The sequence below is a fragment of the Monodelphis domestica genome, chromosome 7, assembly GCF_027887165.1.
Source record: "Monodelphis domestica isolate mMonDom1 chromosome 7, mMonDom1.pri, whole genome shotgun sequence".
In the NCBI taxonomy this organism is placed as follows: domain Eukaryota; kingdom Metazoa; phylum Chordata; class Mammalia; order Didelphimorphia; family Didelphidae; genus Monodelphis; species Monodelphis domestica.
Window position 1 is genome coordinate 187,825,898 of NC_077233.1, and position 14,587 is coordinate 187,840,484.

The 14,587-nt window shown below is 35.6% G+C and overlaps 1 protein-coding gene across 4 annotated transcripts in view; it reads right to left on the reverse strand.

Annotated features, from left to right (window-relative positions):
* The window catches only part of SNX29 (sorting nexin 29), an 825,026-nt gene that overhangs the window by 73,303 nt on the left and 737,136 nt on the right, over positions 1 to 14,587 (reverse strand). For all 4 annotated transcript variants that reach the window (XM_056806180.1, XM_056806179.1, XM_056806182.1 and 1 more), the window contains one exon: positions 4,343 to 4,482. In XM_056806180.1, the coding sequence (XP_056662158.1) occupies positions 4,343 to 4,482 (140 nt within the window). The remainder of the gene's footprint in view (positions 1 to 4,342; positions 4,483 to 14,587) is intronic.

Here is a 14,587-nt window from a genome sequence, read left to right on the forward strand (position 1 = left end):
GATTTAATAAATAAGAGTAGAATCAGGTACTTTGAAAAAATAAATAAAATAAGCAAATTCTAGTCAATCTAATAAAAAAAGGAAAGAAGAAAACCAAATTGATAGTATCCAAGATGAAAAGGGAGACCTCACCTCTAATGAAGAGGAAATTAAGGCAATCATTAAAAACTATTATGCTCAATTATGTGGCAATAAACATGATAATCTTGGTGATATGGATGAATATTTACAAAAATTTAAATTGCCTAGATTAACAAAGGAAGAAATACACTACTTAAACAAGCCAATATCAGAAAAAGAAATTGAACAAGCCATCAAAGAACTCCCTAAGAAAAAGTCCCCAGGTCCAGATGGATTTACAAATGAATTCTATCAAACATTCAAAGAACAGCTAATCCCAATATTATAAAAACTATCTGACAGAATAAGCAAAGAAGGAGTTCTACCAAATTCCTTTTATGACACAAATATGGTACTAATCCCAAAGCCAGGCAGGTCAAAAACAGAGAAAGAAAACTATAGACCAAACTCCTTAATGAATATAGATGCAAAAATATTAAATAGGATATTAGAAAAAAGACTCCAGGAAGTGGTCACAAGGGTTATTCACTATGACCAGGTAGGATTCATACTAGGAATGCAAGGATGGTTCAATATTAGGAAAACCATCCACATAATTGACCATATTAACAAGCAAACCAACAAAAATCACATGATTATCTCAATAAATGCAGAAAAAGCCTTTGATAAAATACAACACTCATTCCTATTGAAAATACTAGAAAGCATAGGAATAGAAGGGCCTTTACTAAAAATAATAAACAGTATATATCAGAAAACATCAGCAAACATCATCTGCAATGGGGATAAATTAGAAGCCTTCCCAATAAGATCAGGAGTGAAACAAGGATGCCCATTATCATCTCTATTATTTAACATTGTACTAGAAACACTAGCTGTAACAATTAGAGAAGAAAAAGAAATTGAAGGTATTAAAATAGGCATGGAGGAGACCAAGCTATCACTCTTTGCAGATAATATGATGTTCTACTTATAGAATCCTAGAGAATCAATGAAAAAGCTAGTCGAAATAATCAACAACTTTAGCAAAGTTGCAGGATGCAAAATAAATCCACTTACGTCATCAGCATTTCTATATATTTCCAACACATCTCAGCAACAAGAATTAGAAAGAGAAATTCCTTTTAAAATCACCCTAGATGATATAAAATACTTAGGAATCTATCTGTCAAGACAAACACAAGAACTATATGAACATAACTACAAAACACAGTCTACACAATTAAAACTAGATCTTAACAATGGGAAAAACATAGATTGCTCATGGGTAGGATGAGCTAACACAATAAAAATGACAATTCTACCCAAATTAATTTACTTATTGATGCCATACCCATTGAACTACCAAAAAACTTTTTTACTCAATTAGAAAAACCCATAACAATGTTCATTTGGAAGAACAAAAGATAAAGGATATTCAGGGAAATCATGAAAAAAAAATGTGAAGGAAGGAGGCCTTGCAGTTCCAGATCTCAAACTATACTATAAAGCAGTGGTCATCAAAACAATTTGATACTGGCTAAGAGACAGAAAGGAGGATCAGTGTAATAGACTTGGGGTAAATGACTTCAGCAAGACAGTCTATGATAAACCCAAAGATCCCAGCTTTGGGGACCAAAAATCCACTATTTGATAAAAACTGCTGGGAAAACTGGAAGATGGTATGGGAGAGATTAGGTTTGGATCAACATCTCACACCCTACACCAAGATAAACTCAGAATGGGTGAATGACTTGAACATAAAGAAGGAAACTATAAGTAAACTAGATGAACACAGAATAGTATACATGTCAGACCTGTGGGAAGGGAAAGACTTTAAAACCAAGCAAGACATAGAGAGAGTCACAAAATGTAAAACAAACAATTTTGATTACATCAAATTAAAAAGTTTTTGTATAAGCAAAACCAATGCAACCAAAATTAGAAGGGAGGCAACAAATTGGGAAACAATCTTCATAACAAAAATTTCTGACAAAGGTCTAATTACTCAAATTTATAAAGAGCTAAATCAATTGTACAAAAAATTAAGCCATTCCCCAATTTATAAATGGGAAAAGGACATGAATAGGCAATTTTCAGTTAAAGAAATAAAAACTATTAATAAACACATGAAAAAGTGTTCTAAATCTCTTATAAACAGAGATACAAATCACAACAACTCTGAGGTATCACCTCACACCAAGCAGACTGGCTAACATGACAGCAATGGAAAGTAATGAATGCTGGAGGGGATGTGACAAAGTTGGGACATTAATGCATTTCTGGTGGAGTTGTGAACTGATCCAACCATTCTGGAGGGCAATTTGGAAGTATGCCCAAAGGGCGATAAAAGACTGTCTGCATAGACATAGCACTGCTGAGTTTGTATCCCAAAGAGATAATAAGGAAAAGGACACGTACAAGAATATTCACAGCCACACTTTGTGGTAGCAAAAAATTGGAAAATGAGGGGATGCCCTTCAATTGGGGAATGGCTGAACAAATTGTGGTGTATGTTGGTGATGGAATACTATTGTGCTAAAAGGAATAATAAAGTGGAGAAATTCCATGGAGACTGGAAGAACCTCCAGGAAGTGATGCAGAGTGAAGGCAACAGAACCAGGAAAACATTGTACACAGAGACTGATACACTGTGGTACAACCGCATGTAAGGACTTCTCCATTAGTGGCAATGCAGTGATCCTGAACAACCCAGAGGGATCTATGAGAAAGAACACTATCCACATTCAGAGGGAAAACTGTGGGAATAGAAATACAGAAGAAAAACAAATGCTTGAATACATGGGTCGAGGGAACATGGCTGGGGATGTAGACTCTAAATGAACATCCTAAAACAAACACCAACAACAAGGAAATAGGTTCTGATCAAGGATACATGTAATATCCAGTAAAATTGGGCATCAGCTACGGGAAGGGTAAGGTTAGGGGAGGGAGGAAAATAATATGATTCATGTAACCAAGGAATAATGTTCTAAATTGACTCAATAAATAAATAAATAAAAATTAAAAAAAATCAGTCTGACACATGACTCTGGATAAGCATCTCACAGTGCTTTAAGCAACTAACTCTCTTAGACTAAAAGCTGCAGAAAAACGGCCAACCAGCATTGGTGGAATGGCTCCCTATAAAATGAAAATGAGAGTTCCCTATAAAATGAAACCATAGGTTCAATCTCTATCTCCATCCCTAAGGCAAGACAAAAAGATTTTGACAGTTTAAAAGATTCAGTGGTACAATGAATCTTAGGATATAAGACTGTGATTCAGGATCTCAGACTCTCAATGCTATAACTTTTATAGCAGAGAAGAGCTGGCATATACCATACTATCTGCAAAAGTTTAAAAATAATAAGGATTATTATAAATATAAATATTTAATTATCCATATAAATAATGCTTTGAAATTTGTAAAGCATTTAAAAATATTATCTCATTTGATTTTCACAACAGCCCTAAGAGGTAGATGCTATTATTATTCCCATTTTACAAATGAAGAAATCAAGGCATAAGGTAAATGACTGAACCAGGATAGTAAATATCTGAAGTTGTATTTGAACTTTGGCCTTCCCAACTTTAGGTCCAGTGTTCTATCTGCTCTACCATAAGGTATTACTACCATACATGTAAGAAGTAGCATTAGCTAGTAAAGCCTGAGATCCTGAATATCTTATCAAGCTGTAAAGCCTTGAGGAACCACTTGACAACAGAATCTGTGAGCACCAACTCTAAGTGTACCAAAAGGCCGGCCATGAGATGAAGACTAAGACATGAAGATTGTCTCTTAAAGGTGAGGAAGTACTCACACCAAAGAAATTGTTAATTTTTTGAGTACTGAAAGGAAGCAATGTTATACTTTTATGGTGAGGTCTCACATGAGCCATTTTTGTAGGAGAACAATCCAATTTGTGAAGTGACATTTTTATCATTAATTTCATAGAGCCCCAATGATCCCCTTGAAATGTGCAAAAATGTGTACTTTATGGTTCCTTTTATTTTGCAAATCAAGTACAATTTTTAATTGCACCCTGGCTATCTAAAAACTCAATGATAAATGTAACAAAAGTAAGCTCAAAGTAACATAAAAACATTAAGATGATGAATATATCCTATGTTTCTTGTGTTTTAAAATATTTAGAAGTCCATTTAAGTGTCTACTGTGTCTGGGGAATTGAAAGGTATTTCATTCCATGTGAAGAAGGTAAAGCATTAATTTGTTGTTGTTATTCTTTAAAGATCACCAAGTCACTTTTTATATACTCACATGAAAAATGGCATCAATTGTATAAGAGTCTCTTTTTTGGGACTGGCTGCAAACTCTGGAACCGCTTGGATTATTTTGTTCATAACATTTCTTAAGTAATTCTGTAGTTGCTTTCTTCTCTCCTCTACAAACTTTGCATCCTGGAAAAAAAAAAGATTTGATGAAATAGGTTGGTCTGCTGAATTGTATTTACCATTTTGCTACTTACAAAAGACACTTATGGATCATCTCAAGTTGATTTTACTTGGTTGGCTTTTGCCTACTTTACACAATACAAATTCGTAATGAAATCCATACCTCCCAGGTATCACTGAACATTTTGTTATTAAAGACTTTTAATTGTGTCTTCCTTCACATTTATATCAGAGAAAGAATAATGTATGCAAAATCAGAGGACCTTCATAAAATCCTACAACTTCAATTTTGAATATATGAAATAGCACAACAATACCTAACATAACTAAACCCCTGCCAAGAAAATAACAATTAACAAACTAGTGAACTGTGTTTATTTTTTTACAATGGATTTCATACTTTATTAAAGCCATTAGCAACAATGGTTAAAGGTGTTGTGATATCCACAAATATGTTTGAATTTCATAGGAATAGTAATAGGGACTGGATCTATGATTTAGTTGGTACAGAGAACTCCCAGAAGAGGAAATACCCTCCATAAATGGATGTCTTTTAATTTATAGTCTTAGAGAGATGAATTTTATTCATTTTTTATTTCACCTTGGGAACCCAGACTCAACAAACACTTTCAATGCTAATGTTTGCAAACACTAAAATCAATAATCAGGGAATGAGGTTTTAAGCTAACCTATCTTACTTCTTCACAGTAGAAGCATAAATAGAATCCCCATTCATTAAATTTATATACATTCTTCCACTTCATACACATTAACTGATGTTCCATTTTTATTCTACAAAATACATCAACCATAAACACTATCAAAAAGGAACACTTTTGGATGCCATATCAAGACCACTGCTTGCTATGCCTTGGATCCAGGTTTCAACTCTACAATTATTCAGCTTGGAGTCTTTATATGGTCATGAACTCATAAAGCCCTCAAGTAATTATCTAACACTATAAACACAGGGTACACATAGGTTAAAAGCTGCATTGCTGGAGGGTGTTTTCATGATAGGAGTTCTCATGCTGATGAAACTATGTATTCTCAATGCATTAATGTATATGAAAACAACAAGAATACAATCAACACTTTCCTTGGCCTCACTGAGCTAACGATATAGTAATTTAGCATCAAGCTTAGATAATGTATAGCTGTCAAAATATTTTCAAAAATTAAATATTTTGTCAGATGACACTCATTAAAAGACATATTTTTTTTATGGTCAAAGTGATAGTGCAAGAAAAGACTCTTAGAAGGAGAACATTGAAGGCAGGAGCACTTAAGGGGATACATATTCATCTGGAATACAGAGAGAATCTGAGTCCAAAGGCACCTAAGGGGCCTATACTTTTGGGAACTCAAAGATCGGGAGATTGGGATATTTTCTAGATGTGCCGCAGAACCTTTACTCTTGCTTCTTTCTGTCTATTTATATGTGTATATCCCACCCACACCCTCTCTCTACACGATATTAGAAGAGAAGATCTTTCAGGGTTGAGAGTTTTTCATTTTTTGTCTTTGTATCCTCAGTACCTAGAACAGTGATGGCAAACCTTTTAGAGAGGTGGGTGATGTGACAAATATCCTCCAGTGTACCAGGAAAGTAGGAGGGAAGCAGCCCAGCCCCACATCCCTCTGGCTTTCTAGTAATGAAGTCTGGCAAACTCTGTGCTGAGGTGACAGCACATGTGCCTACAGAGAGGATCTTGAGAGCCCCCTCTGGCACATGTGCCACAGGTTCACCACCATGGACCTAGAACAATATCTTGCACATAGCAGGCACACTCACCAAATAGTTGCTAAATTCATATTAAGTCATCTCCCTACAAAATGATTTAGAGTATCCTGAAATAATTTCTGGACTCCCCTACAACTGTATTTGCATGAGATGATAACTCAAAGGTAAAAAAAAAAAACCAAACACCTAAATAGCAATAAGTCATATAGAATTTCTACTGCCCTATTAGGGAAATTTCATTTTTGAGGATGAAGGAAGCTTTGTCCTAGCAGGGTATTTACAAACTCTTAAACAACATCAACTAGTAAGAAATTAAGTATTTGCCAGTTTTAGGCAAGTCTGTTACTGAACTAGCTCTATTAGGTGGCCTTTCCTAGACAGAAATTGTATCTTATTGTATGTTAGAAATCAATTAAGATAATTATAGGGATCACTATAATCTCAGAATAAGGAATTTCTAGGTGAGAAAACTCCATTGACAGGGCAATATTTCATTGCAGTTTACTGCCTTAGAGAATTGTCTAAATTAGTGGTATCAAAATCAAAAAGAAATAGATCTCAGCTCGCTACAAATTGACTTAGAAAACCACAAATTAACAATATATAAGTTAATATGATTTTTATTTATCTTATTAAACATTTCTTAATTACATTAAAAAAACCCTTTAACTTCTTGCTTAGAATTAATACTAAGTATTGGTTCCAGGAAAGAAAAGTAGTAAGAGCTAGGCAACTGGGATTAAATCACTTGCTCAGGGTCATACAGCTGGGCAGTGTCAGAAACTATATTTGTACCCAGGGCCTCCAGGTCTGGCTCTCTATCCACTTAGTCACCTAGTTGCTCCCAATCACATTTTAATTTACTTCTGGCTTCACTCTGAGAATTTTGCCCTAATAGGAGTTTATTTTTTAGCCCTAAGTCACTGACAGGTTAAGTGATTTGCCAAGGTCACAGAGCCATTTTGTGTTAGAGATGAGACTTGAATCCAAGGCTTTTTGGTTCCAAGGACAGTCTTCTCTCTGCTATATGATGCTGCCTCTTTATTATAATTAATGTTGTAGAGAAAAGAATAATTTAAAAGCAAATGATCAGAGAATTCTAGTTCTGCATAAATCATTTAGTTAATCCTTTGGTTTTAAAGATAAATGAGATAATATTCATAAAGTACCTACCATAATAACCCAGGCACTTAATAAATACTCTTTTCCCTTTTCCCTGCTTTGGATTGGAGATCTTTACATAGATTTCAGAGGCTCTGAGAACTTGGTTGGGGAAAAAATACACCTTTATTTTCATTAAACTCTAACTGAAATTTAACAGTTCCTCCAATTTAAAACATTCCAAGGAGTTCATGAGTTTCACCAGATTGCCAAAAAGATCTCTGATATTAAAAGGATGAAGGACCCTTACTTTAGACAGACACTTATCTAAACAATCTCAGACAGAAAGCTTCTGATTTTTTTTTAATTTATAGAAGGAAATTCTATAATATCCTCTGCCAAGGCATTTTTCCATCTTAAAACCCTTAAAGAAATTCCTTCTTTATTTAGTAATTGAAAGGATGTAGGGATCATGAGGCTACATGAAAGATAGAAAAATCAATGAACTTCCAATCAGGAGAGAACTGGGTTTGAATCCTGTCTCAAACACTTACTTTTTTAAACAGGGGCAAGGCACTTAATCTCTGAGCTTTGGTTTATGCCTCCATGAAATGGGCATGATAATACTAGTTGCACTTAGCTCATTCAGGCTATTCAGGCTCAATTGAAGTAATGCACAGAAGTATTTTGCAAGCCATACCAAAAATATAGAAATGCCAGTCTATTAACATTATTACTGACTTCTGGGGACACTCTGGGAGATGGAATCCATAACCATTGTTTTCAGAGAAGGGTTCTTATATCTTCATATAATTTAAGTTCTCCATTTGTGTAGGGCCTTGGAAAGACACTCATTGCTGGCACAATTGAATGAGAGTTGTCTCCTCTGCCTTATCCCATGGTGTGTCTTACAGCCAGAGTACATGACAATGGGCCCAGCTGCTAACATTCTATAATTTTAATAGCAGCATAATCCCCTTCTGTGGGATACACAAAGCTCATGGGCTAAAACACAATACAATCTGTCAGTAAATGTAGCACATTAGAGTGAGACTATAATGGTTATTCGGAGAGATCGAAATATCCTTTGTTCAAGAGCCAACCACTTCTATCTCTTTTATTCAGATATTTGGCTCACCTGGTTTGAATGTCAGGATATGTTCTGCAGTCTCAAAGTCTCAACCCATTATTAAGCAATTAGAAGGCCCTTAGTGGAAAGGTGGTTAATATTCTAAGTTTGTGCTGAATGTTTCTAATCAGCCCACGTTTTTAATCTGTACAGGAAATTCCTCAAGGGTTGCACAAGTGCCACTGCTCTTGACAAAATAGCTAATCAACCCAGTAAAGTGTGTGAAATGCTTTAAAATTTTTTATGCCATAAATGAGGAGAGGAAAATTTAAGGTGGCACTTTATCTGCCTTGTTCTCAACTCAAGCTTTTGAAAGGCAGTGGGATTCTATTCTACAACCAAATTAGGACTGAAAAGTCACAACAAAGTCAAGATGAAAAGGAAGATTAAGGATGGCTGACCAATCAATAGCTTCTTTTAATTCTCCATAACAAGTATTTACTCCGTGTCTGTTATAGGTAGAACATTCTGCTGGGCTGGAAAAAGATACCTGAAGAACCTCAGTCTGAGAACTCTATGAAATTTCAAATCTTAGTCTTATAAAAATGCCTGAGGTTCAGAAATGTCAAGGGATATATGAATCCAGTCACACAGTTAGCAAAGGCACCAAGTGGGATAAAGGCTCCTGGTCTAGCATTCTAGCCACTTTTTCAGATTGGCTCCACAAGAGATGTAAACAATGGGTAAGACTAGTAGAACTTATAATGTACCCAACAAAGACTTCAGAAGGAAGATGGCATTGGCATAGGAGAATTATAATTAATTCTGGAGAATATCTAAATAACTGCCATATGTTGGCTCTACTTGAAAAGGTGTTATTGAAAATCACAGGGAAGAAACAACTAGCCCCTATTTTAAGAAGAATATATACAAACATTTGAATTCACACAATGGTTATGATTATATTATAAATATATGGGTAATTATTATATTATAAATGATTATAATTTTAAAATTTATATAAAGATTCAACATAGACTTCCTTAAAATATCAAGCTGTCATTAAATACTTTGATGGATATATGATATAATCAAGGTGGTAGATAATCCTTGGAAAAGTACATATCAACCTAGTTATGCCTTCTCATCTCGTGCCACTTGACTTTTCTCTGTCATCCAATAACTCCCTCTACTGGGTGTCTATCCAACATGTTGAAGCCCTTCCCCTATGTCTAGGTACCATTAGAATTCCTGATCTATATATTCATCTCTTATCCTTATTCTGTAACTAGCTCATGTAAATCTGGTCACCTTCTCCTATTCTATTTAAAACGGGATTAAATTTCCCCTCCAAAAAATCTAATTATAGACAACTCTTCAGGAAGACATTTCATACACAAAATGAGAGACACTCTAATGGACCCATGTTATCATCTATAGTTCCCTCTAAATAGGCAAGAACCTATGCAATGTCTGTCCTATTGTATGTGACCCTAGTACATGTCCTCATGGGAACCAAAGCAGTGTGGCACAATGGAAGGAGCACTAACTATTAAGTTGGAGTACCTGAGTTCAAATTTTGACTCTGATTTTTACTCCCTATTTGATCTTAGACAAGTCATTTATCACCGCAGGCTATAGTTTCCTAATCTGAAAATGGGGGAACTGAATAAGATGATCTGAGAGATCCCTGCCAATTCTAGCTCTATGATTCCATCACATCTTTAAAAGTTGTCAACTCAGGGAAACAAACAGATTCTAAAAAGGTTACACCTCAACCAATCATGGGCAAATTGACTGATAGAATGAAAGATAATGGAAGAGAATAGAAGATAACTTCTTACATTAGTTCTGCCATTTACCAGCTATTTGACTATACTACTCCAAGGAGACCTCATCATCTCATTTGTACAATGTGTAGTTTATATTTTCTATATCAAAGGCCCTTCCTAATTCAAGTATGTTATGATTTCATCCCCATTTTAGACCTAAGCTTTCAACTTAGCTGGAAAGTATTATTTTTTCTCTCTGAGTAGATAAGATTTCATTTACCAATGCCCATGTAAGACTACTCTGGGGTGTGAGTTCCTAAAAACATCCCATGAAGTATAATATCCTGGTGCTTCCTTTTCATAATGGTGGTATAAAATGATATACATTGACCATATGGAGTTATTTCAAATGTATTGTCTTAGCATCATTACATTACTAAACTAAATTGCCAGATTCTTCAACTGTAAGTTTAATAAAGATAAGCTTACAAATCAGAAACCTCCACTGAAAAATTTACTTTTCTTCCCCAAGCCCTGATGTTATTTAATAAAAGAATAGCAATCTTTAATAAAATTAAAAGACACTACAGAAAAGTGTCCAAGAAATGCAAATGCACTTGCAGAAATGCAAATAGACTCTTTTTAATATAGTATATTTGCTAGCTGGAATAGAACAAAAGTCTGCTTCAAAATTCTTTTCTAACAGGTTATCAAAAGCTCCCAAGCTATTTAGTGACCACAAGGGCAATGTTTTTCATGGACTGTGTTTATCATCAATGGTTACTGAACACCATTGATAGTGCCTGAGATGAAAGCAGTCATCTGTTTAAGGATAACACTTAGCTACACAAATACCAGCGTTTTCTAAATCAGCATTACTTATTTGTGAATTTCTTGGTTTGGCTCCTAGGGTCCCCAATCAAAAAACAGCATTTGAAGCAAGGAAACTGGATAAAAGCCTAGCTTGTGGAAAGTGCCAAACAGCTCGGGTAGCCACTTAATGAGATCTAACAGCTTGTGTCTTCTCTGTCTTTCGGCTGCTGCTTTCCTATCATAATACTATTGTCAATTACACTTTAAACTATTAATAGGGAGCACTGCAAGTTAGGGCTCATTTTTTAAAAAGAGCAGTCAGGACTATTTTAATGGAATTTTCCCTCAGAAAGGTTAATTTTATTTTGGGCTTAAAGAGGATAAAGATAGTCAAATTAAGAACAGCTATTTTTAAGACTATTGAATGTTATGAATAAGGTTGTACTATAAAATCATGTAAGGTAGGCAAAGGGTTTTCCCCTTCCCATTTGATATTGAAACTGAAGTTTTCCAGGGCATTCCAGGCAATGCCCTTCCTTACTGCATTCCTCTTTTACAAAAAGGCAATTTCTTAGACTAATGTTTGTATGCAAAGGTTTAAAATAACTATTTAGTACTTGTTTCATTAGTTACCAAATACTTTATATTTGGGTAGTTGTGAATCTAAAAATTTTAAAGTAATGTATAAGGAGGAAGAGAAGTGAAATCAATCCATTAGTATAATATCTCAACAACTAAGTACTGCAACAATATAAAAAGTCTAAATGCAAGGCTAGCATTAGAGATACATCTGAATGGCAAAACTTCCCCCAAAAGAGAATGGCAAATGTTACAGGGGCTGCAGGAAGATACACTGATGGACTATTGTTGGAGCTATGAATTGATACAATTATTCTGGAAAGCAATTTGGAACTATGCTCCAGAAGTTACTAAAGCACTACCATTTTGGTAACTATTTTTAAAAAAGTAACCCAGCATTACCACTACTTGGCTCCAAGGAGATTAAAGAAAAAGGTAAAAGTTCTCAATGGATAAAAAATATTTAAAGCAGCTGTTTTTGTAATGGCAAATAACTGGAAACAAACAGGATGTTCATCAACTGAGTAATGGCTGAACAAATTATGGCATATGTATATAATGGAATAATACTGTACTATAAAAAATTATTTAACATGGTTTCAGAGATACCAGGGAAGATTTGTAGGACTTGAAGAAGAGTGAAGTAAACAGACTCAGGAGAACAATTTATACAATAATAACAATGTAAAAATAAATAATGATAAACCATGATCCTAGACAACAGATGAAGAATGAGACCAGTCTCCTTGACAGAAAGTAATGGATGAAATATGCAGATGAAGACACATTTTTGGATACTGGAAACATGGAAATCTATTTTGTATGACTAAGCATATTTGTTTCAAGGATTTCTCTTCCCCCCCCCCCCATTTTGGGGGCAGAGGAAATGAGAGTGAGAAAAAATTAGATAATTTAAAATTTTAAATTTAATTTAAAACATTTAAAAGATAGGGACAATGAACAGTGACCTAGGACCTCCAGTTTTTGCTGCTGTACTCAGAGATATTTCTTCTATATGCTTTTTACTTATTGTACTTCACCTAAAAAAAAGGTAACATTTTGCTTCTTGAGACTTTAAACTTTGCCTTTCTTTTTAGATTTCAAACTACATACAAGGTGTGGATGTAGACATCCTAAACTAAATGCTAAACAATAGGGACATGGATAATGAGACACCACGTTAGAGAACCATGATGGTGAACCTATGGCATGTGTGCCAAGGATGGCACAAAGAAACCTCTCTGTGGGCATGCAGGGCCACCCCTGAAGAGTTGCTCCCTTCCCCCTCTCCACCATGCTTCTCTGGCCCTCTGGGCTTACTCCCTCTCCCTTGAGCAGAGGGCTCAGATCATGCCCCTCTGTTTGCCCTATCTAACTGAAACTAGGAGTTGCAGGGGTGTGGGGGGAGGGGTCCCTTCCCAACCCTGGGGTTGGCCCCATCCCCTAAAAAACTTCACTTACTTTCCTGCCAGCAGTCAATCAGGGATGTGATCCCACTCCCCCAAAGGTTAACTGTGCTCCCTCTGCCCACTGCTCCCACTCCCATGTGGGTTGCAGACCAAAAGGCAGGCAGGGCTGGATGCAGGGGCAGGTTCCATGGCTATAGGATGTGACTTCTCTAGGCTCGAGCCAGCTGGGAGCCTGGCCCTGACCCCCTTCAACAAGGGTAGGAAGAGCAGGGCACAGGTACACTGTTTGGGGGGCAGGGAATGCATGGCATGGGGTCCCTAAAAGGTTCTTAAAAGCTTGCCATCATGGTTATAGAACTATGCAAACATGTGAATTTCTTTTTTTATTATAAACTGAATGCATAGATTCAGAATACCAATATCTTAAGTAATTGTTTTTTAAAAGAACAATATGTAATTGCTAATTGAGAAAACTGAGGAAGAACTGTCTTTTATTTTCAATTTAAAAACTCTCTAAGGAGATCTCACAGTTGAATGAATAGTCAGTCACTGTGGACCATCTTACTGGTTCCATAAACATTACTGTCACTTTTATAAGTTTCTGGTATGGTAGTTGTAGCAGAGCTGAGTAAAATACGTTCACCTAATAACCTCACAGAAATAATAAAAAACAAGATAATAGTGAAGAAAACTATGTTTCTTAATCTTGTGTGGGAGGAATGAGTTCTAAATGTTCACATTTGCAACTTTAATACTCACATTTGGGCCAGCTCACTTGCTGAGGGATTTGGGAGCAAAGAGCTTCTTTTTTTTTTAACTCTTTTTTGTAGGTCACTCTCTGAAATCTGCCTTTGGTGATGGTGAATGAGAGAAGGTCAAAGGATGTTCTAGGGGTAAAGTATTATAGGGAAGAATTCAGTCCAAAATGGAGCAAGGTGAGTAATGGTAACATTTTCCCTATATTCTTTCAGAATGCTCATTTCATGATCATTTATTCCAACAAGGCTGGTAGTGGGTGAGAGGGGTTGCCTGTGCAAGGACACAAAGGTAGGAGATGGAATGTCTAGTTTGGAGAACAGTTAAGCAGTCTAGAATGAGTGGAATGTAAAGTGCATGATGGGGAGTCAGAAGAAAGAAATCTGAAAAGGAATATGAAGGAATATGGGAGCCATATGGTAGAGGTCTTTAAATGTCAGATTGAGGAGTCTGCATTTTATGTTGGAGGCATCAGGAAGACACTGAAAATTCCTGAGCAGGGAAATGACATTCAGAAATGTACCTTGGGAAAATGGCTATGTAGAGGATAGAATAGAAAAGAGATATTGGAAGCAGGAAGATTAATTAGAAGGCTACTATATGTAGCAACCCAGGCAGAAGGTAATGAGGTCTTAAAACTTGGGTACTGTTTTGTGAGCAGAGAGAAGCAGGATGGATGTGAAATATTGTAGACATAAGATTTGGTTATTGGCAGGAGTAGGGGTAAGGGTGGAAAAGGAAGATAAAGTCTGAGATTATGAATCTGGATGATTAATATAATAGTGGTTCCTTAAAAAGAAATAGGCAAGTTAGAAATAAGATATGATAAGGGGAAAGGATAAAAAAGTTCTTTTCTGGAGCATATTGG